Source organism: Tripterygium wilfordii, chromosome 9 (genome assembly GCF_013401445.1).
Source record: "Tripterygium wilfordii isolate XIE 37 chromosome 9, ASM1340144v1, whole genome shotgun sequence".
NCBI lineage: Eukaryota > Viridiplantae > Streptophyta > Magnoliopsida > Celastrales > Celastraceae > Tripterygium > Tripterygium wilfordii.
Window position 1 is genome coordinate 3,888,525 of NC_052240.1, and position 23,990 is coordinate 3,912,514.

Here is a 23,990-nt window from a genome sequence, read left to right on the forward strand (position 1 = left end):
TGTTAGCGGCATTCATTGTCTTAAAGTTAGGTTTAATTTAGGGTTGAAAATAAATGCCGAAAATAAATTATTTCATGTAATGAATTTAGTTTATAGAAAATTAGTGAGAACATGCAAAGCCATGATTCTACATAGTTTTTTCTGTGACGGGCGTTAATTTGTTGAAAAAAGGAATTGGCCAAGATGAATTGTGTCCAATTTGTTTGCGTATGCAAGAAACTGCTCTTCATGTTTTGTGGCAATGTCCGGCGGCTGGACATGTTATTGGTTGTGCTCATTTGGTGTTGCAAAAGTTGACGCTTGCATTCCCATCCTTCTTGCAGTTCTGGCAATCTATGATCAATCTCCTATCGGGTACTGATCTCACAATTCTTGCTAATATTTTTCAAGGTTTATGGTTCAGGAGAAATTCTCCCATTCATAATGGCGAGTTTACCCATCCAAGTCAATTAGCAATAATGGCTAAGCAGAATGCAACAGATTTGTATCATGCCAAACTTCAATAATCAATTCAAGTGCATCCTATGCGTTCATTAAGGTTAGAGTCTTCTAATTTCTGTGTGTGGACTCCTCCTAAATTGTGTTTTTGTTAAAGTAAACTGGGATGCAATCTGTATTGTACTCAGCCTTCGTATGCAGAGGCTGAGTGTTTACTGGAAGCTGCTCGATCTGTGTTAACTTTGGGTTAGGTCGAGTTTGAAGGTGATTCTAGTGTCATGGTTAATGCTGTTCTCAAAGGAGGCTCTGGATCATGACCTTAGTTGAGTTCTTCATTGTTAATCCTAAGCATCACTATATATGGCACAAAATCAACAGAGTGTCTGCTCATTAGAAAGAATCAATACACTGTCTTTCTTTCGAGGGAAGTTAAGAACCTAACTTTGTAGGTGTCACTGTACAGATCTTATTTGTGTGTACAATGCTGTACTATATATTATACATATCTTTCAAAAAGATATATCAGCATCTGAATGATCTAACCTTAGAAGAACGTTGGGATGAAGATACGAGCCTTCACTACAAGCGCAGTTAAGTAAGTCACAAGGGCGAACACTGATCTTTGAGAAATTAATGCATGTAGAATGTATGGCCTTTCAATGAATCATCTCTGCTAGTGCTGAATATACTCTGAAGGGGGAGATAGTTTACCTTTCAAGCATTAACTGCAATTCTTTTCGGAGCAAGTGATATTGGTCCCAAATAGGCTTCAGATAAGGAGACTAGAGCCCGATGACAAGCTAGGGCGGTAGCCTTGATGAACAAAACGAAGCAGGTCAAGCAAAATTTCAGCATCAACACTGGATCTTTCCTCGCAGAATCCAAAACCTTAGAGAAAATCACTTTGAGCCGCCGGTCTCTCAAGAGTGACTGATACTCATTTGTGTCTAGTATAGAAGATGGACCTACCCCTTTGTTGTTTGGTCCGTCAGCCAATCTTGCTCGAGAACGATACTGGCTCACTGTAATTCTGGGCCTAAAACCTTTAACCATCCATTGGGATACTATTTCAGCTATGAAACTACAAAGTTGCTGTCGAAAGACAATTGCCTCCTTGGAAACCATGGTTCGGATCAGTGAAGCTCCATCCTTTCAATCAAAAGACAAAATGATAGTTCCATAATGTATGGAAATGCACAACTGAACCAAGTCTTACAGCGAATAGAGTTCCAGCTTAAAGACACTCACCGCAGTCATTAGAAGTCTTCGGAGCACAAAACCATCCTTGGATGATAAAATCCTCAAGACCAGGTGCGCGGTATCAAAAACACCGTTGGAGCTATTAGATAAATAGCCATGTGAAGCTCCACTATTTGGTTGTATTATCTGGTTTAAGCCTTTCCTGAGGAAATACCAGAATACTGTATGTTATGAAAAATAGTGACACGGGATGAAAAGATTGAATCATTGCAGGTGCCATAATGAAACCCACAAGCTTAAATGTTAAAATCAATAAACAAGACATAATCGGGGTATCAGGAAATGAGATATTCCAGCACAATGTCATCTTATTTTCAATGCGAAGAATTTATTAAGCACATTGGCCTAAGGAGGGAGGTATGAAACTTAGTTTTTCCACAGGATGGCTAAATCTCATCGCTGCAAAAAATATTCTTAATTGACCATTAAAGAAGTAACTCGTGATTTAACAGATAGAAAAGCTGCTTATGACTTGACAATTGATAGCATGATTGTCATAAAGGAATGAACTGTGTCTCTAGGTTGCACCTCCATGGGGCTTTTAATAAACTTTTAGCCATTGGGAAAAGAATAGAAAGGAATGAACTGTGATGGTTCTAAGCATTAGCTACAATGACCGAAAGAAGCTCCAAAGCTTGTGTGGATAGAATAATCCAATGTAATGAGGAAAGAAAGGAAGAAAATGTACCATAAAAAAAATCTAGTTAATTCACACACTATGCAAGAGCCTGAATAAGTGGCTCTTTAGTAGGTCCGAATGCCCAAGAAATTGGATGTATACATCAAAACTAAATATTTTATTTCTGATATAAAAACACTAATTGAACATGTAATTGAAAAGAAAGGAAGAAAATGATAATAAAGTGACTATAAAGCTTTAGTGAGACAGATTAGAAAGCCAGCGGCACACAGGCTACAAGTACGTACTTCTGAAACATACCTAGTAGATCCAACTCTTAATAGGAGAGCAAGCCTCTGCCACCGAAACTCTTTCCTCTTGTTTAAAACCACCTTGGAAAAAAAAACAAATAGACGACTGAAGTCACATACTATTATCAGAATGTAAGGAATAGGTTTTGCAAGTAAATAAATCCACCTTATTATAGTACATAATGCATCAATTTGCTTCCACAATTCAGAAAAGTAATTCTTTCTAGCTAGTAATTTCAAACAAAGACGTCTTGAAGTGGCTATCAAACAGTTGTACTATGGTTAGCATTTCTAAGAAAAACATAACTTCGTACATACAAATCCTCTAAAATATGAATTAGAATTGCTAATACTGTTCTCATCCTTGAAATCCTGCATTAATTGTCGTACTCCCTTTATCTATAAATATTTTTTTTTTCTTTTTTTGGAATGTTAAGGGAAAATAATGTTGTAATACTCCTTCTATCTCTACTATTAAATGGAATACTACTTTAATCGAATAACATAAGTCTCCCTGATAAAACTGCGAAGGCTAAAAGAGTCCGACTTTCAATCCATTTCATCTTTATTACTACTTCCCCACATATCCCCACATCAGATATTAGAGTATAATTTTTATTATAAGGTAGACTCTTCAAACACTATGTAGGCAATGTTGCTTCATTGCAACCTAGGAGATAGAGGTTTTAAAAACGGAAACAACCTTTCCACAATCCACATTACCAGGCAAAGCCTCATATATTCCTTTCCAGGTAGCCTTACACATAGGTGTCGTTTTTTTAATGTACTTATTGAACATCACTACACATGTTTTGAGAAATATATTTTAAAATCCACAAGAATACAATTGTTAGTTTCTTCCTCACCATAGTGTATTATAACCAATCAATTTTGAGTCTTAAAAATACAATTCACAAAAAAAAAAAGAAAAAAGAAACATGCAATAGTTAGACTAGTCCTATTTAAATTGGCCATATGTCCAATCATGGTTTCCCTAGAATTATTGCCCAAATACAAAAGTAAATTAGTACTCCCAAAAGATGTTTAATCATGTTCCTCAATGGCTCATAATCTGGATAAACTATAAGAAATAGGACAATAGAGAGAAGCAACAAGAGGAGGAAAAATAAAGTGCAATTTACAGCTTTCTCCACACTCTAATAAATAAAGGCAACGATGATTTAGTAAGCTGTATCAGTGTGGCACCAATGAACTACAGAGCAAAATAAATCATCCCGTAATAAGGTGTTTCATCAGAGACTACAACAACAATGCAGAGTAGAATGCTGTGCCACTAAATAATTATAAATAGTAATACAGTTTTTTACCGAATGTAAAATTTTCCTTGTTGCAGCTGAATTTTCAGTAAGAAGTTTTCGAACTACGTAAGGGTATGCAGCTTCAAATGTCTTAAAATTTGGATCTCCAGCTACTGCCAAACCTGAGAGAAGATAGGAACGATACATAAATTAAAGCAAATGATTGTGTGAAATAGAAGTATTTTGTTAACCAGAAGCAAATGGACTTCAAACAAATTTGATACAATGAACTATTACGTTAAAATATAAGCATTTATATAGCAAAGGAGGAAAAAGAAAAAGCATTTCACATTATTGTATTTTCTTGACATGGCTAAGTAATTCATTACTTAAAATCAAACTTTGAGGTTTGCAGGACCACCCATTAGTCTCTTTGGCGACTTGGAGTGACCCCAGTGGAAGTTGGAAGCATTGTCAATGCCCCTATCTTGATTTTGACAGGTTTGGATCTATGGACACAAGTCAGGTAGGTGGATGATCAATTTAAATGGTAATTAGGATGCTTTGTGAAGAAGATACACTCATAAAAGAAACATTCCACCATTATGTAGAACTAAAGGATTGAGATTAGGGTGTTACAACTTATAATATCTTCTCTAAAGTGAAAATTTTTGTCTTCTTCAAGTACAGGCTGACTCTAGCTCACGCAGTCTAAGTGAATAAGAGTACTCATATCACAACATACTAAAATCAAATTCCATCAAACAGGTGTGGATATGTCTGCTTTTATTTGCAAGCATGCACACACAAAACGGTATTCGAGATGGGAGAAAGGTTCATTTTCAGTGAATCCACAAAAGTAACTCCTGGTAATTTATCCAAATCATAATCCAGCCGTCGGAGACCGCTAAAGAGCTAAAGAATACTAGAGAAAGATCTCGTGAGCAGAGTTGAGGTAGGTTTGAGGGATTTAGAAACTACACCGGTAACACAACATATGGGAACTATTGGAGAATTCTAGATAGAGTTTCACATGAAAGACGAATTTAGAAACTCTAGCTTTTTGAGTGATGTAAGGTTTGAGGAAATTAGGGATTTCTGTACACACAGGCTTCAGGATAGGAAATAGGCCTGGCAGCAAAGAAAAGATTAGGTTCTGTATGGATTTTTGGTGTGGAAAGGATAGAATGTGAGCTTGAAGGGGAATATAAGGGAGTAGGATTGAAAGAAAGTTTGAGCAAAAGACATAGAAAGAAGTCATGGGTACTACTCTTTTGTTGTCAACATTGCATCATACATAGAGAGACCAAGTATAACTATGACTCCTAATTCTACAGTGACAGATTCCTAGCATGAAACTTATTGACAAAGGCTCTTTGTCTTTAAATGAATTAAAGACCCCAGATTACAATCCAACAATGACCAATAAACTACTAAGGACACCTGGTTCAAAACCAAAACATCTGCTTTGTTGGTTTCCAACATGCAACTCTTGATTGAGGCTTCCAAAAAAGGGATATCTCTTGTCTAACCCATAGATGTTACATCAGTTGCACAAGAAACCAAGTCTTGTTCCAACAGAAAAACAAGCGCAAAACAGAGAAGAAATAAGTAATATGTCAGTCAACAGCATACCTTCCAAGGAAGCAAGTGAACGCAGGACAAGTGTATAGTAGGGCGGCATACGAAAATGATACTTGAGAGCTACAGACCATATTTTTCCCAGAACCTTCAAAACGTTATCATAACAATCAGCAAGTTAAAGGAAACGCAATGAAAGGATCATGCAAGACAATGGAAGATAGAAAAGTCAAGAATATGGAGTAGTTATCACTAATATGATTTTTCATAAATGCAATTATATATTATAGCATTTGATATAATAGATTGAAGAGGCAAAAGTTAGAAATGGGTGAAAAATAAACAGCATAAACACGCATGAATATAAATACAATTTAATGGAGTGCACCAGTCTCGCTCTCACCCGACTGAACTTAATGTCAGGAATTCCATCTTTAAATTCCATCTCCCCAAGTTCATCTTCCAGTTCCTGAATTATATTTACCAGTCAGTGCTTAGCATTTATTGCTATGATAACCAAGAATTATAAATTTCAGCTTTGATACGAACATAAGTAAGTACATTTAACAACAAACAAATAATTTGCTCAACATTTCTGTCTATAAACATAACATACTGAGACAAAGCTATTAGGTAACCAAATATAATACCATGGTAACACGTCGGATGTTAGTCCCTGGTCTCACAACATCCATTTCAGTCAGAGCTTGAACAAGAGACATCCAGTCCCCATTTACTATGTGTACTATGGATGCAAGCATGGCAAACTGATGCTTCTTTTCCATTTGACAAACCAAGCCAAAATCCAGAAACCTGGCATCTTAAACACGACTGGTAAACAAAAGCCATAGAAACATGGACATTTTTTTTCCTTTTTCTTTTATAGTAAATGCATTTAATTATTCATATATTATTTTCTCAATAGAAGATATTATTATTTAAGCATGATGAAAAGACAGTTGCCGAACCCATGTCTCCAGAATATCATAGGAAGATAAACTGGTATGAAATCATTCAGGCATAGAAAAGGTTAAAATTTAACGATTAGAAAACTCAGATAATTTAACTTAGAACACAACAGTCAAATTTTATACAATAAAGAAAGAGGAATGCCAAAAAAAAGTACCCAATTTGTCCGCATGATGTGTACCGCAAGTTTCCTGGGTGTGGATCAGCATGCATAAGGCCTGTTTGAAGGAGTTGAATCAATGAGGCTTCCACTCCTTTGCTAACCTATAAAAATGAAAAGCACAAAGAATGTGATTAATTGTACAATAATTTGGCAGAAGTTTAAAACCAATGCAACACATGTATTTAGGAGTTCATTCTCTTTATCTTCTTCTTATTTTATTTTCTCGTGTGTTGGGTAATTCACCATAATCTTGATAAGGAATCGGTTCAGTAGCAGAAAACTTGTTTGACCGCCTTGTTCAATCCAGGGCCACATCATCTGCTAATTTTCTTGACTCCTCAAAGGTAGTCTTCCTCCCAATAACCAGATTGTATATTTTACATTAATATCCAAAGTTTTTCATTGAAGACTTCCAACCATATCGGTAGTCCAGAAATAGTAAAAATTGACCAGAATAAGCCAAAGAGGCTAGTAAAGTTTACAATATTACCAGGTCAAGAAGACGTCTTTTTGCTTCCATTTTCTGCCTCTCAGAATGTGTAGAGCCATGACCAATGGAGTTACCACTAGAAACAGAGACTAGATGCGTGGGACTCTCACCAGCCATCCATTCCATTGTCAAAACTCTTTTCCGACTTAAATGCTGAAATACTTTTGGAACAAGAATAAATGGAAAGCGGGAATGAGCTTCCTGTAGTGAAAGAAAAAATGAGTCAGCAAGAAAGAAAGCATTTATCCTAGGATAATGGGGAAGAAAAATATAGGAGACTTTTTTTTTTTCTACAAGTTTAATAACTGACCAAAGAAAAAATGAAATAACATTTAAATGAAAATGGTGAAACTTATGACCTAAATCTACCAAGTTATATCAGCTTTTGTTGAAAAACTAATTAACGGTAGTAAGAGTTACATTAAACCGAAAAATTGATGCCATTTGATCACAGGACATTGTAAACATCTTTCAAAGGGGAAATGGTAATGAATACCCTGAATCTGGAAGCATTTGCAGCCTCTAGTGTGTAATCTAGCTCACCAACCAAACCTTTTCCAAGCTCATCAGCATATAGGCGAAGGTCGCTCTTTCTCTTTGCTATCTTTTGCAGCAGCCCCAGCTAAAAACATTGAATAGTAAGTTATTTGAGAACTCTGTATATGAACATGTAAGGAATAGAGAAAAGGCAAGACAAACCCCAAGACGAAGTATATAGATATCTCGCATGACAACATGATGTAAGTTAGGACGCTGGACTTTCACAGCAACACAAGAACCATCAAGAGTATTCCCATGGTAAACCTAAAGTGAATGCACATTTAACTGTCAATGAACCAATTGATAGACAATGTTTTGGTATTGTCTAGTAAGGTATTTTTTAAAATCAGCCACCTGACCAAATGATGCTGCAGCTACAGGCTCCTCAGAGATATAACTAAACAATGATTCAACAGGTGAACCTAACTCTTCCTCAATAATTTTCATGGCCAGAGTCCTGGAAAAAGGAGGTATTTGATCATGCAGCTCAGAAAGTGCCTGCAATCATAACTCAGAAACCAAAAACAGTGTAGAAATCAAATAACAGTCCAGTAGGTCTTTCATAACTTTCATTAAACATTAATGATAAGAATGGATGAAAAACATTACCCAGTTTACGGAACAAGTTACTTCTATACCACAAGATATAATAGTTTTGTAAGTTAATATCTAACGACATGAATAAAATATTAATGAAACAATAAGATCTTGAAGCAACTGACACTGTTTACTACTTGAACTTGTACCATGAGATAGGAAGAAAATTATCACCATCAAAAAAAGACTTACTGTTTCTCAAAGAACTGCACAATAAGATTTCATTTATAAAGAAACTGATTTCAGGGAGCTAGCAGCTAGCCAGGAGTCCTCCTTTTTCAATAAAATTTTGATATTTATTATTATCATCTGCGTCTTTATCTCGAAAGTTTGAGGTTGGCCACATGAGTATATGATGAAATCAACGGGAATCCACTATGTATATTCGATTCCGCCATTCATTTCTATCTAGGATCATTACTTTCATCAACCCCTATTGAATCCATAACCTTAAAATTTTATTCAAAATTTTGACGAAAAGGTTAAAAAGGTAAACAACTCCCGTGCATAAAAATACCACAGTGGGCGGGGTCGGGGATAAATAAGATGTTCGCAGACCTTACCCCACATAATAAGTGGACAGACTCTTTCTAGGAATTAAACCTGTGACCTCTAGGTTGCACTCCTACAACTCTACCACTGTGCCATATCTTTGCATGTAGAAAGAGAAATGATTGCTTTCATATCATTATCCAGCAGTGGACAGTCAACTAATTACAATATGCTTGCTTATACTATTATAGATAAGAGACAAACTAAGCAAAGAAAATCGTTTTCAATCTAACCTTGGACATCTCCGAGCCAATTATATCAGGCCTTGTGGAGAGCGACTGACCAACTGCATGAGAAAGCAGGCATATAACTAGCACATCGGTAAACTTGTGTAATTGTAGGAGAAAAATAAAATGCCCCACATACAAAAAGAACAATAAGATGATCCAAAAGAAACAAAAACCACAGACATATAGAGATCCCACATACAAAAAGAATAATAAGATGATCCAAAAAGAAACAAAATGAATCAAATGGTTGCTATTTCAAACGTCAATAAAATCATATTCCAGACCTTTAATGAAGGTGGGGCCCATGTTTAGCATAGTCTCTTTTAACACCATCCCAAAATTGTACTGTGATGTACTTCCATTCACATCCTTATCTGAATTTGACCCTAAGAACTTCCCAATCCCCGAGGCACGAATTCTGATAGCAGCGAAAGCAAAGGCAGAAAAGACCTTCCATTACAAAAATCATAAAGCCAGTAAGTAATCCATAAAAAAACCTAAATCCACATTGCTCGGATGGAACAGGTAAAGCCACGGGAGCATCATATTTGAAATGTTCAACTTTACATGGAACATATCAGGATGGAGTATTTCAAAGATATATTGTACCTCAGGCCAAAATTTTGGAGCACAGAATTATACAATCCAATACTCTTTTATGTGATCCAAGAGACATAGGGAGGTGGAGAAGTTCATTTATTCCACTTTGGCATTACAAATTTTCTAAAAGTGTCTCATGTACCACACAAGTGGGTACATGATCTAATGGCAACTTATATGTACGAGTATTTTCTGGAAACATCACGAACATAGATCCTCAGACATCTCTTTGGTAAACCTAAGTGGAAGTGCCACAAGATGAATGCTAATATAGGACAACCACAAGCAAAAGATCTCTAAAAGTGCCTTGTTGAACCAACAGACTGATCAATATGACAGTGATATCCCTTGAATCACCACTAATGATGAAAAAATATAAATGTCCATAACCCAAAAGGATAACTAAGATTTTTAGTGCTATCACTTGCGTGCATGTTCTGAAAGGTATAATGATTAATTTATTTAGATGGAAGTGAAACGAATATATATAAATGATATGAAACGCCCCAACCCAAACCAACCCTTCTTGGGCTGGGGCATTTCACAACATTTATGTGTATATTCTAACAGGAAGCATTATATTGACATCGTTTTATTTAATAGAAAAGATTTAATAGTGGCACCAAGGGGGTGCAAGCCAAGAACAAACAGGATTACACGTTTGAGAATTTAAGACAATCAGAAAGATTTGAACAAATTCTACTCAACCCTTAAGCACGGAAAGCCATCTATCCAAGAAAACCACAATCAAGCACTCCTTATCACGAAAAATTCTGGAATTTCGTTCCTTCTAGATTAACCAATAGGTGGTCTGAAGTGGCATTAATATTGGCATCATTATGTTACACTCACAAAAAGTCAATAGTTACAATAAATCAATTTAATTACCTCGAGAATTCGAAGGGCCACTACATGTGGCCTACAGCTAAAATAGATGGAAACATCTTGAGGATCATAGACTTCCGGAAGTGGCATGGACCAAACCTTAGACATATAGTAGAAGTAACCAGCATATGCTTCCAAGGCTTTGAGATCAGCTATGAACAAATCCACACCAGAAAGTTCTGTAAAGAGATCCAAACTTTAATATTAACAGCTAACAGAAGCAGAAATATGACAACCTGTACCTTTCACTCGTACAAGAAAGCATTTAAAAAAGTAACGAGACAGAGAATCTTTTTAAGGTACCCATGATCTGAATTTATAAGGTGGCTAGAATCATCTTTTGCTTGCTGTTGCTAATACCATATGAATTTTCATCAAAATCTGCAAATTGTCCTTAACTGACATCAATAAGTAGAGCCAAAAATATACTCCTGCTGTGATTGGGACTCAAATGAGATTCTTTGAATGATATCCGTGGAAGGAAAAACCTAATTATTCAATCCAGTTGCGTAAAAAATGGTCCAACATGTGTGATTCTAATAGATTTCTCTTGTAGATTAGTGTAGCCGACGCCAAATGGACAAGGCTCAGATGATTATGATGATGCACACCCATTCAGAGGCAGGCAGGCAGCAGAGCAGTAATCCCATTATCCTCAACAAACCCAAAATTAAATCCTTGATTTCCAACAATTTGTACTATTTCAGTAAAGCAATAAGTTGAAAGAAATAGCATGTAAGCAATGACTTCTTGAATCATAGTATCTTTAAAACTGAAGGTTGATAATACAAAAATTCAACTCCCAACTTGTACTGCCCACTTCCACCACTGTAGCATAATTATCATGCAAAAATCATACATAAAAAATGAAGTGTCACAAACTCACAATACCCTTTCTTCTTCCCAACCCACCAATTTCAACGTCTTATAGCGTAAACTTTCCTCATGAAGTCATGTTATTTGACAATTCATATGATATGCTTATTGAAGCACCATTTCTCAAATGGGTTCCTCCATTACAGTTACTAACTTCGAATAGGCGATTAACTTTTTTTTAAATCACGACAATAAATAAAACTTGAATTGTGCAGTAGAATTATGAGAACAAGTGAATAATCAGACGCATAAATCTAATAAAAATGATGGGCAATCACAGAGCATTTACTCGGTGAATATGTATTATAGGTGTATGTATATATAGCAAAGGTAATTTAACCTGGATAGGAAGGTTGGGGCCATGAGAGAGGCTCCAAGGCAGGGGCACGAGAGTCCTCCAGATGCCGAAGCCACAACACATCGTCGAGGGATTTGGAAACCTGTGGGATATGAAAAGTCTCATTTGCCCACTCTATCCCTCCACTGATTCCCTTCTTCAAGAATTCAAGGTCCCTGCGCACTGCCTCGCCAAAGAAACCGAAATTCCCAACAACACACACTCTCTTCCTCTCACCCTTCCCTTCCGGCGTGGTATTGGAAGCTCGTGTCCTGGACAGTGTAGAAGATATAGGCACTGAGAACGACAGTGCTCCTGATGACATAGCCATTACTGAATTGAGACCCTCGAATCACAAGTGTGAAGGTTGAATCGCAGGCATAGCAGAAGCCTTAGTGCCCGTCTCTGTATCTGTCTTCTTCCTTCGTTGTGCCTAGGAGGAGTGGAACTGTGAAGAAAGCAAGAAAAGCATGGAACTGAAAGCTCTAATTCACGAGGGTGGACACGTGGCTGAAGATGTATCGTTGTAAATACTCCGTTTACAAATTTACCAATTTTTTTTTAATATTGCTAAAATGCAAAAAATAAGGCCCATTCCCAAATGAACACCATCAGATGTAATGGGCCATTCCCTTAAAAGGCCAATAGATTTTGAAAATTTAGGCCCATTGGGCCCCCCTGACATGAGGAAAAAATATCGCCGTTGCCGGGGATCGAACCCGGGTCACCCGCGTGACAGGCGGGAATACTCACCACTATACTACAACGACTTTGTGTGTCAGCAGTCTATTTGTTTAATAACTCAACTCTTCACAGACTCAGCGCTGCACTTGAGAAGAAAAGTGGGCCAAGAAGCAGACTCAAAGCCCATTCAACCGTAAACCTTCTAGATAAAGTTAGAAATACCCATTGATCACCGATCACCAGAAGGTTCATAACAGTGATTCATGTTTCTAGCCGAAGACATGTGGTCCACTAATCTAATAGGATTTTGATTTTCAAGAAGAAAAAAAATCCTTGATTTTTATATGCAGAAACAAACGTCCACCACATATCCACTGGATATGCCACGTGGGCACCTAACTGATTGAAGCAATCCACGTGGCCCTATCCTAAATCCCACGAAACCTTCTTTAGCCAATAACCGTCCGTATTTGGATTCGCCTATATCCCTCGCTGCCTATACTACCCAAACACCCAGCACTTGAGACTTCTATCTTCTCTGTCATTCTCACTCTTCACACTCTGAGAATGGCTTCCAACACCTTAATGAGCTCCGGCATCGCCGCTGCCGCCTTCCCCTCGGTCCTTTCCTCTTCCAAATCCAAATTCGCTGCCGCCTCTCCGCTGCCTTGTGCTGCTTCTAATGCCGCAGGCCGCGTTTCCATGACCGCGGACTGGATGCCTGGTCAGCCACGCCCACCCTACCTAGATGGATCTGCGCCTGCGTACATAACTACTCAAATACTTATTTTCGATTACAAAAACATACACTGAGAGATAAGTTTGTACTTAAAAAGGGTTTTGTATTTAGGGTCATTTTGATGACTTGTACATGTATTTTGTGTTTCAGTGATTTTGGATTCGACCCACTTCGGCTTGGCGAGGTACCGGAGAACCTAGAGAGATTCAAGGAGTCTGAAGTCTATCACTGCAGATGGGCTATGCTTGCCGTTGTAAGTTTTTAACTTCAAATTTCACTTTTTTATATTTTTAGTTTTTCACCTAAAAACATGAGAAGTTGACCAATGCATGATCACAAATGTATTAGTCTTGTAAGAATAAAACTCGGGATTTTCCGAGTCTAATAACAAAGCTATGGCTCCATTTTGGTGCTCGTCGGCTCGGCTCGGCTCGGCTCATTTGCATTCCCAAATTTAATAACTAAGATCTTCAAAACAAAACAATTTAGCCCTTAAAACCTGTGCAATCATGTTTGGGATGAGTTAAATGGTCTCAGTTTTAAGTTAATTTGATTGGTGCCTGTGCATTATGCAGCCAGGAATTCTAGTACCAGAGGCATTGGGCTTAGGCAACTGGGTTCAGGCACAAGAGTGGGCTGCAAAACCTGACGGCCAAGCCACCTACTTGGGCAACCCAGTCCCATGGGGCACCCTTCCCACAATTTTGGTAATTGAATTCCTCGCCATTGCCTTCGTAGAGCACCAACGCAGCATGGAGAAAGATCCCGAAAAGAAGAAGTACCCCGGCGGGCCCTTCGATCCTCTCGGCTACTCCAAGGACCCCAAGAAGTTCGAGGAATACAAGGTCAAAGAGATCAAGAACGGTGAGCTCTCATAACCTGACCAAGTGAAACACTATTTGAAATTTGAACTTGTGTTTCTCTAATTATTACTTGAGAAGTACATAATTCAATTTTGATTTACAGGTCGGTTGGCAATGTTGGCATTCGTGGGGTTCGTCGTTCAACAATCAGCTTATCCTGGCACAGGACCATTGGAGAACTTGGCCTCTCACTTGGCTGATCCATGGCACAACAACATTGGAGACATAATCATCCCCAGAGGGATTGTGCCATGATTGACAGAAATTCAAACTTATTGTAAAACTCCTTTTCAAACTTGTGTGATGAATCTAAGCATGATACTATATCCCGGGTTGTGTAATTAGAACTAGTATTTGTACAATGACTTCATCCTACTACCCCCTAATTACACCTTTGATATTAACATTAGCTTTGATCATCACATCACATCAAAAACACAGAGCGACTAAACCCACAATGCAAAATCAGATTCAAACCCATGTTGCCAAGGTCTTCGATGTGGAGTGTCACCACTTTTTGGTCATTTTTAATTAGGAAAATGATTAAAATCCCAAAAGTATTTCAACAGTGTGTGACACTCATTCACCCTCGTGTATCCTTATACAATTTTGTGCGCTCACTTATCTCGCATGGTCATGGTGGGTATTCTTCATTTGGGGGAGCTGCATCAAGTGAGAATATTGAGTAACGATGACCCTCTATACCTTAAATTGTGAAGGCTAAAACAGCAAAAATTAAGGTCAAACGCATCACAACTTCTCCTTCCATTGCAAATGTTGGGATCTAGAGTTTCTCCTTGGTTCACTATATATATTTGTGCTTTTGAGTATATAATTTGTGTTGTGTAAAGTGCCATGTCTAGGCACTTTTATTTTATATGTACACAAGTTGATTAGCCCTACAAATAGTCAAAGTCAAACACCCAGATAGATGCATATCTTGGAAGATTCAAAATAATTTAGAGGGGATTTGTTAAATCTCGAATTTGAGATTTTGTTTTACAAGAAAATAACAAAAAAACTCAAAGATTATTGATGATGTAAATCTAGGGATTTTCACACCTTACAAGAATTAGTATTTAATGAGATTTTTTTTATAATTTCTAATTTTAAACTAAGTCAAAAAAAGGATTGAGTGCTTAATGGTCAAAACTTCTAATATTACTTTTTTTGATACAAGGGAAAAGGATGGGAAGACTCGAACTCAAGACCTCTATGAGATATCACACACATGAGTGTCTTCTGACCTACTCATGATTCTCAAAACTTCAAATATTACGAAAGGTGTTTTCTTGCAAGGCTCATAATGCTATTTAAGGCCTCAAACGCCTTTGTCCTAACGTTGGACCAAAAGCCCAATCAAATAGGTGTCAAATTAAGTCCATGACAATGCATAGATAGACAGGTAAAATTGAGGATGCGGAAATCTACATTTCTCCTCGAATTATCATCTAATGGTTTGAGATTTATGTGTTTTCTCCATTAGACTTGTCTTCACCATGGGATGAGAATTATAAACTCCGAAGAATTGTATAGGTCCCACATCCGAAAATTGATGAATGGTTAAAGAATTGCTTAGTTCACTCTCTCTTCTTCTTCCTTTTTTTTTTTTCTCCTTAGAAGTGTTGATGTCCTCATGATGCAACCTTAGATGGAAGATTAGTTAGAGTAATAAACTAATTTGACTCAAATACTAAATAAACAATTTGTAAGTTGTTTATTATGTAGTACAATTACCAATAAATGTACCTAATAATAAATCTCCACTGACTAAATCTTGTATTCAAAAGTGAAGCATCATGTGATGCTCTTATTTATCTTGGGAGGCACATTTTGCCAACTATTGTACGGAAGTACTGATCACAAATTCAATATATATATAAAGAAATCAAATCAATAATCAAGTGATGCCTAAATAATGGGCCCTCAATGGGCCAGAATGTTCTTCATTTAACAGTTAATTATTGATGTCATTATTATCCAAATGAGTTGAATAGATGAAACCCAATAATGAAGAAGACAATTATCCAAAGATCTCATTTTTGTGTTCTTCTTTAAAGTTGTATAAAATAATTCTTCACCTAAAAATGGATTCTTTTGCTGCAAATCCAGAGGCATGAATGGTAGGAAGCACATGAATGAACAAACCCATGTTTCTTGCCTATCTTTGCTAAGTATACATATATCATTCATATAATCAACTAAAACCAAAACTCATGAAACTCATTAATTAGGTAACGCATAAGAGTCCTGTTCATTTGGAGGCATACTAATGTGATGATTAAATCTTGTCTGGCTATAGTTAAGAGCATAAGAAATCCCCAACCAGATTATGTATCAAAATTGAAAGTTCAGACACATGTTGCAATGCCCCAGTTGGTTTAATGTGCAATCTGGATTAGCAGACATGAAGACAAAAACCCCATACTCAAATGGGTCAATAATAACCAGTGTCATCTCTCCTAAGTACAGCCTGTATCAACTCAAGCCTTTCATGTCATCTTCAGCAATTAATATAGCCTCCAATTTGCACTTTTAAATGGTGTCTAGATTAATTCTTGTTGCCCACAGATATAATGTAAGAGTCTGTCCCTCCATACTCGTAACATTTTGTCAATTTTGGACCGGCTTATATTGACCTGCACGGTTTTGTCTTCCTAGACCCAACACCATGGCATACTAGTTTGAACACAATAAAACGCTTGTTACTAGTTCAGGAGTTTGGCTTCTTATGTAATGTATTTCACATATTCCCCTAAGCGATGTGGGACAAGAGACTTAACCTCATCTCCACTGGCACTCGGTAGCTCGCTCAATACTATCAAGCTTGACAGTACATAGGCTTGTGACCCTGTCCACTCGAGTCGGGTGCTACACACATACACACAATCACTTTATATAGATATACAGTAGCAAAAACTGAAAAAAAAAATCATATTATGTTTCCAATATTGATATTTGATACAAAAGAAGTAATTCTTACATTATGATCTGTATTTGGATATATTCATGTCTAATTAAACTTCTATTACGACTAAATGGGTTTGCTAAAACTTGATTAAGTAAACAATGATATGTTGACCCCATAACAGCTGCTATATGTTGGCTTATTAAGCATTTGTTTCTATGCCAGCATCAGCAATCAAGAAGCAGAGCAACATGGGTTTGTTTGCTTTAGTAAGATTCAGAACTCACTGAGAAGGTGTAGTCAACGCAGTTCTTCAGTAAGCCAGCTAGTTTTGTCATTTTAAATTACACTTAAAACTTCATCTTCAGTCAGACACTTCCACGTTTGACTCATTAACAGTCTGATCTCCAATAAAAATGATCAAAACTCTCCACATTATCAAAGCATAACCCAAATCCATCAAACAAACTGCTGATCAATGAGACAGCAAGACTTCATTGAATAGAGAATCAGCAATGATGGTCAAACAATGTGTTTCTGGTGCTGGGTTTCTTCTTCATCTACTTATGCTGCTTCTATTAATGCCAATTACAGTATCTGGGTATGGCTCATCCGGCTCCATTGCGGCAGCATTTGGTGATAATGGGTTCTTCTGTGCCATTGATGCAGGTGGAAAGCAAGAAATCATTTGTTGGGACAAAGGCAACAAATCTTCGGTATCAACGACATTGATGAGCTCAATGCCACCAATGGTTTCTCTCTCTGGTGGCGAGGGCCTTCTCTGCGGCATTACATCGAACGCTTCACAGGCGTATTGTTTTAGCCTGCCAAATCCAGGTAAAAATCTTGTACCGAGAGCATTTCAATCCACTTCTTACTTACAAATTGCCGCGGGAAGAAATCATGTTTGTGCTATTAGAGGAGCTTACAATTCAAGCATTAATCTTGGTAATGTGGACTGTTGGGAATTTGATCAAGCATCAGAAGAAAAATATTCATTTCGTAATCAGTATATTGAAAGCCTTCTGTTTAGGAAGATTGTCTCTGGAGATGGGTTTAGCTGTGGTGGTGTTGAGGAAGGTGGAGTGGTTTGTTGGGGACCCAGATCAGAAAATTTGGGAATTTCAGTTACTTCTGGTGATTTTGAAATTTTAGCCACAGGAAGGAACTCAGCTTGTGGGGTGTCTAGTGTATCTAGTGAAGTTGAATGCTGGGGTGATGTTTATGAGTTTGGAGCTCCACCAAAAGGCTCTCGATTTGTAGGTTTGTCAGCTGGAGCACAACATTTTTGTGGGGTCTATGAAGATGATCATGGAGTTAAATGTTGGGGTAATGATTCTTCTTCAGTTCCTAAGGGCTCTGGGTTTATGGCAATTGCTTCATCTGATTATACCACTTGTGGGGTGCGAGAAGTGGACTTAATACTTGATTGCTGGGGAGTTCAAGGGCAGTCCCCGGTGGAGTATAGTCCCCCATTGCAGCTTTGTAGTCCTGGCGTGTGCTCGGCTGGCGCATGTGGTACTGGAAAGTTTGCTTTCAATGCAAGCATTCTTAATGAGCCAGAGTTAGAAAACTTGTGTTCTCAGAAGGACTTGAGGATTTGCTTGCCTTGTGGAACGAATTGTTCCAAAGGCTACTTCCCTTCTAGTATGTGTACAGATAATGCAGATAGAATTTGCACTGCTTGTTCCCTTTGCCAGAACAGCTCTTGTTGGGACATTTGTGGGCTTCCTTCTTCGGCGGGGATTCAACAGCAGGAACGGCAAGAGATTAGCAAACTAGTACTCATCATTGGCTCTTCGGCGTCCGGCACCTTACTGATTTTGATTGCATTCTGTCTTCTTCCACAGATGATCAATACAAAAGATGAAGAAAAGGGTGGAAGTTGGTGCACTTCTTGTTTAGGCAAGCATGTGGTGGAGGCTGAACCTGACTCCCATCCACAGCTACCTATTTCTGCAGCTACACTTGTTGGAGAGACCCAAATCTTCCGTCTTTCAGAACTTAAAGACGCCACACATGGTTTCAAGGAATTCAACGAGCTTGGCCGAGGGAGCTTTGGTTTTGTTTACAAAGCTGTTCTGTCTGATGGCAGGCAAGTCGCTGTTAAAAGGGCTAATGCTGCCACAATAATTCACACAAACAGCAGGGATTTTGAAACAGAACTGGAAACCTTATGCAATCTAAGGCATGATAACATTGTGAACTTGTTAGGCTATTGTGCTGAAATGGGGGAGAGGTTGCTTGTTTACGAGTTCATGCCTCACGGAACGCTTGATGACCATCTCCATGGGGAGCTCTCTCCATTAGATTGGAATATGAGACTAAAAATATCGCTGCAGGCTGCAAGAGGACTTGAGTATCTTCACAATGAAGTCACACCACCCATTGTTCATCGCGACGTGAAGACTGCAAACATTCTTTTAGACTCCGGTTGGGTGGCAAGAATATCAGATTTTGGGATCTCAAGTGCTGCAGACAGGGATCATCAAAATGGAGATATGGAGAGCGATGTCTATAGTTTTGGCGTAGTTTTGCTTGAGATACTAAGTGGACGAAAAGCTTATGACCGCGACTACACTCCTCCAGGCATTATCGAATGGACATTGCCCTTACTAAGACATGGAAAGGCAGCTGCCATTATCGATCGAAACGTGGTGCTTCCAAGAAATGTTGAACCTCTTTTCAAACTTGCTGATATTGCAGAACTTTGTCTGAAGGAAAACACAGCGGAGCGTCCTAGCATGTCTAATGTGGCAAGTTCATTAGATCAGATAGTCAGAGCAGGATTGATCATGTAATTACTCTCTGTAAGGGGATTTTTCTATTCATTGTAAATCTGCTGCAAAAATGTGCATTGATTCAATTCTGTTTAGGTTCTTTGCCATTCCACAAAGTGGATGAGGATGTAATTGCTGCTGCAACATTTCTTGATATGTTTTCAATCAATGAGAACAATTCATCTGCAATATTTTGAATGATGTCTATTTCTCTTCACAACCCTATTAGAGGTGTTAGGCAGGGCCGGGCCTAGCAAGACCCATTTGCCTTGGTCAACGGGCTCGGCCTGTTTGACACCGCTAATATGTGTAGCCATTAGAGCACGGCCCATTTCAAGTATTGCTTCAGTGCTTCTCTTGGAAATCTCTACCCAGCCCGATTAGAGGTGTTGGGCCGAGCCTAGTACAACTTATTGACTTGGTCAACGGGCCCGACCTGTGTGACACCTCTAATATGTGTAACCACAAGGGCACGGCCCATTTCAAGTGCTGCTTCGCTTGGACACCTAACCTTGTACTCAATCTCAGTCAATTGCTAACACGAATTTAGAATCGCTTTAGTTCGATTTACACAAGAAAAAATAATAATTAACGTGAAACTATTATATTATATATAGTTATATATATACTATATAGCTTCCTCTTTCGCTCATAGATTCTGATTTTTATAAATTACTCTCCAAAAATTTGTTTAGTTTACTATTCTTTGCATCATAGATCAACACAATAAATCCATGAATCAATTACTATTTTCCTTTCAAAAAAAGAAAAGTATTATGACTATTTTAATTATAAATGCTAAACTTATTATTCATGCTCATAACTAACAAATTTGATGCCATGTTATAAAATAAACATGATAGTTATAATAACTAAGATGGTCGAGTTGGCTGAGTTTGAATCTTTTATTTCTTTTGTTGTTAATGACAACACAAATATTGATAGGATATTTATGTATTTTGATATAATAATTATAGATTTGGAGAAAAAATGAAGAAAATATTTTATTTCAACTAAATTAGAATTTCAAATCTGTTTATAAATTAAACTTGTCATATTCAATTAATTATTTTTTAATACTTTATGGACATATGTCAGTCAATTAATCCCTCAAAAAATATGATTCAATCTTATCATATAAGATCAAGGAGTTTGGAGAGAGTGCTTTAATGCACACACAGACAGACACAACAGGTTAGGAAGACAGACAGGAACTGATTAAGGCCTTGTGTGGGAGTTAAGATTTCATTGGTTTTCATTGTTTAGTTTAGTTTTGGTTCATTTTAATCATGTGTGGTAGTTTTTTTTTAGCATTTTAAATGATTGGTTTGTATTGGTTTTAAAAAACAAGGTAAACCAATTCATGAAGGTTTCCCTAATTACATGCGTGTTGGCCCTGTTGGGTTGGAGGAATTTAATTATTAGTAGAATTGATTAATTAAATTAGTCTCGCAGAGAGGAAGAGGAATATAGAAGGAAAAAAAAAACATAAAATAAACAACACAAAAAGACACAAGAGAGAATCAAAATGATGATGACTTTTATCTGTATCTAGCTGTGTGCACATCCATGAAAATATTAAATATACATATATGTGTGCTTGTGTGTGTGCAGTTCGAGGCGTATAGAAGGAGAGAACCTACAAACTAAGCCAGTCCATCCACACCCAGTGCTGTTTCCAGTATATAAACTTTTAGAGAGACTATATATACATATAAACATATATAAGGGGAGAGAGAGAGGGAGAGAGGGAGAGGGGGTTGTGGGGGGGGGGGGGGGGGGGGGGGGGGGGGGGGGTTTGGAGTAGAATTTAACCGGGTGACACTAAGATACAAACAATATAAGGACAACACACCAGCAGGATTCCCATACTATTTGCATTCCTACACTCTAATCGATACACACATATGTAAATAAATAATTGAAAGATATGTATATACTATTTTTAGTTACCGTTTTGAACGAAAATACTAAACATCCCTAGACTAAACATACATAAGTATACATAGAGTTGCCACATAGATATATACTTGTTTTAACAATTCCATTATATCCACATAGATATATAATTGGACAACTCCAGAGATATGTGTGCCACTTTTACTCATTACAGAGAACTTCTCTCTCCTTTGTCTTCTTCATCCCAAACTAAACCCTAAGTTTTTTCTCTCATTATTTTTCTCTCTCCAGCTCTTCAAGCTACGGATCTAGATTGAGCGGAGGAAGCATAAATTCAGTTTACACGACCAGACCATTTGTGGGGCTTGGTCGAACATTTGAGCTTGAACCACTCAGTTTTGAAGCTTCCCATTTTACCCATGTTTGTGGCTATTCGAACTGGTTTTTACTATTGTTTTAGAGTTGAGCTAAAGATAGAAGAGGAACATCAGCAATGCAGAGTGTCAGTGAATATTCTAGGTGATTGATTTACATTGTGATTATTGTTGGTGAACAACGTATTGGTTTTTGGAAGAATGGTATTTTATGTTGTTTTTGCTTGATAAGTTCTATAAATACAGTCTATTTGTTATTATTTATATGATCTTAAGATGGTATTACGTGTTTGATCGTATAAGTACCCTATAATTGTTATTATTACGCGTGATTTGTTCTTTATCACACTACATTTGATGTATATACTTTGTGAACTTCAAAGTGTGATAAAGTTGGTATTACACTATTGGAGTAATATTTACACCACTTTGGTCTTACTTCACACTATATTTGACATAAGTATTTGTTATTTTTCGTAGCGATGATTTGTTGGGTGTTACGCATTTGAATAATGTAATTAAAAAATATCAATGTGTAATTATTCACTTCGAATAAAGCTTTGAACGTCCAGAGAAAGAGTAGAGCACTCCAACCAGTTATGAGGCAAAAACAACACAAGCATTAAAGATAAACAAACCCACAATATGAAATACCCCAAACACCAAAGCCACAACATGGAAGACCCTAAACAGCTGGCACAGTAGCCGAAGTCACCCTCGCAAATAAGAAATGCGGTCAACCAGTCAAGAAAAAACAGTAGAGGCCAACAAACCTAAACAAACCAAGTTATGAAGATACGATTGTCTCATTTTATACAGGTCCTAATTACATTATTTTGGTTGATAATTACATAATATCTAGCCTTGATTACATTGTTTAAGTTGTTAATTACAAAGTATCTAACCTCCAATTCACAAACCGATTCCCAAACAAAATTAATTTTTTGTAAACAAAATCAAGGTCTTCACTCTACAAAATCAAGGTCTTCACTCTACTCAATAATAATCCTAAACAAAATCAAATTTTTTTTGGAAATTTGACACTCTTTTCCCTTGTTTTAAAATGTCTCACCTTTATAAAATCTTCAAGGACACCACCAGCCTCCACTAGTGCTTCTTGATCCATGGCAGCCTCATCATGATCTAATAGTATAACGTCATCTTCCTCATCACCTAGATCTATGACGTCATCTCTAGAAGATGAAAAGAGAGAGGTTGCAGGTGGATAGCGGTTGGAGTGAGAGAAAATGGTTATAAATGGAGATTGGTTGGAGAGAGAGGTGAGAGAAGCCCACTCATTTTATTTTTTTTAATTTTTGTGTGGTTTCAATTTGCCATGTCAAGTCTCATGTGGCATGCCACATAAGTATATGTACACTTATGGATGTTTATTTATGTATGACTAGTAGAACCGCATTTTGAATAAAGAGTTGCTCTCTGTCATGTTCGTTCGTTTACCATTTTTTACATGCAAGCAAAATTAGTGGCCCGAGGGAATTTTCTGTTTTTGCAGCCTTTCCTACACAAATATTGTATAATCAATTTCTCTACCCCATACAGCTTTTGATCTCTCTCCCTCTCAGCAGCTCCCTCTTCGGACTATCATATATTAATTTAGTCTCTCTCTCTCTTATGCATGATCACTTGTGAATTAGTTCTTCCTTATATATAAGGTCATTTACATTTTCTATTAGCTAGGGTACAAGTATAAATGCATAAACATGTTTTCTACTAATTATTTGCCTTAATTATAGTAGTACAAGTTGATTCATCTTTTATATATATATATATATATTAAGGGAAGGGGAGGGGAGACTCAAACTCGAGACTTTTATAAAATACTACACACATGAGTGTATCTAAGTTACTTTCTCATTCATCTTATATATATACTTCATGTACAGTAGACTAAGCTACAGAGATTCTAAGCACAACCAACCTATATATGCGGATCATTTTTTGAGTGTGTGTATATATATATATAGGGTTTAGTGCATATAGGTCACTGAAAGATACCCCCATTTGCAATTAGGTCA

At 37.2% G+C, this 23,990-nt stretch overlaps 3 protein-coding genes and 1 non-coding gene across 4 annotated transcripts; 2 read left to right on the forward strand and 2 right to left on the reverse strand.

The window, feature by feature from the left end:
- Positions 1-799: 799 nt before the first annotated feature.
- Positions 800-12,168, reverse strand: LOC120006117 (uncharacterized protein slr1919). The gene is made up of 16 exons (XM_038856014.1): positions 11,711-12,168; positions 10,498-10,673; positions 9,294-9,459; positions 9,013-9,065; positions 7,985-8,128; positions 7,790-7,894; positions 7,587-7,712; positions 7,091-7,291; positions 6,595-6,701; positions 6,119-6,281; positions 5,872-5,937; positions 5,523-5,616; positions 3,957-4,069; positions 2,639-2,709; positions 1,687-1,840; positions 800-1,587 (listed from the first exon to the last, which is right to left on the reverse strand). Exons 1-16 carry the CDS (start codon positions 12,036-12,038, stop codon positions 1,153-1,155), a joined length of 2,502 nt encoding a protein of 833 aa, XP_038711942.1. The 5' UTR covers positions 12,039-12,168; the 3' UTR covers positions 800-1,152.
- A 237-nt stretch (positions 12,169-12,405) lies between these two features.
- TRNAD-GUC lies at positions 12,406-12,477 on the reverse strand. The gene has a single exon. It is a non-coding gene; the product is annotated as a tRNA-Asp (tRNA).
- Positions 12,478-12,908: 431 nt separating this feature from the next.
- Positions 12,909-14,397, forward strand: LOC120005362 (chlorophyll a-b binding protein 6, chloroplastic). The gene is made up of 4 exons (XM_038854961.1): positions 12,909-13,155; positions 13,281-13,383; positions 13,706-13,994; positions 14,097-14,397. Exons 1-4 carry the CDS (start codon positions 12,959-12,961, stop codon positions 14,246-14,248), a joined length of 741 nt encoding a protein of 246 aa, XP_038710889.1. The 5' UTR covers positions 12,909-12,958; the 3' UTR covers positions 14,249-14,397.
- Positions 14,398-17,117: 2,720 nt separating this feature from the next.
- On the forward strand, positions 17,118-19,836 carry LOC120006538 (serine/threonine-protein kinase-like protein CCR2). The gene has a single exon (XM_038856596.1). The coding sequence runs from the start codon at positions 17,417-17,419 to the stop codon at positions 19,700-19,702; it is 2,286 nt and encodes a 761-aa protein (XP_038712524.1). The 5' UTR covers positions 17,118-17,416; the 3' UTR covers positions 19,703-19,836.
- The last annotated feature ends 4,154 nt before the right edge of the window (positions 19,837-23,990 follow it).

What these genes read in the sequence shown, in the direction of transcription:
- LOC120005362 (XM_038854961.1), top strand. Translation starts at nt 12,959, where the DNA reads ATGGCTTCCAACACCTTAATGAGCTCCGGCATCGCCGCTGCCGCCTTC. An exon ending in CTAGATGGATCTGCGCCTGC is followed by an intron (nt 13,156 to 13,280) that starts GTACATAACTAC and finishes TTTGTGTTTCAG; the next exon opens with TGATTTTGGATTCGACCCAC. An exon ending in GATGGGCTATGCTTGCCGTT is followed by an intron (nt 13,384 to 13,705) that starts GTAAGTTTTTAA and finishes TGCATTATGCAG; the next exon opens with CCAGGAATTCTAGTACCAGA.
- LOC120006538 (XM_038856596.1), top strand. Translation starts at nt 17,417, where the DNA reads ATGATGGTCAAACAATGTGTTTCTGGTGCTGGGTTTCTTCTTCATCTA.
- LOC120006117 (XM_038856014.1), bottom strand. Translation starts at nt 12,038, where the DNA reads ATGGCTATGTCATCAGGAGCACTGTCGTTCTCAGTGCCTATATCTTCT. An exon ending in CAAATGCTTCCAGATTCAGG is followed by an intron (nt 7,292 to 7,586) that starts GTATTCATTACC and finishes CTTTCACTACAG; the next exon opens with GAAGCTCATTCCCGCTTTCC. An exon ending in TTCACTTGCTTCCTTGGAAG is followed by an intron (nt 4,070 to 5,522) that starts GTATGCTGTTGA and finishes ATCTTCTCTCAG; the next exon opens with GTTTGGCAGTAGCTGGAGAT.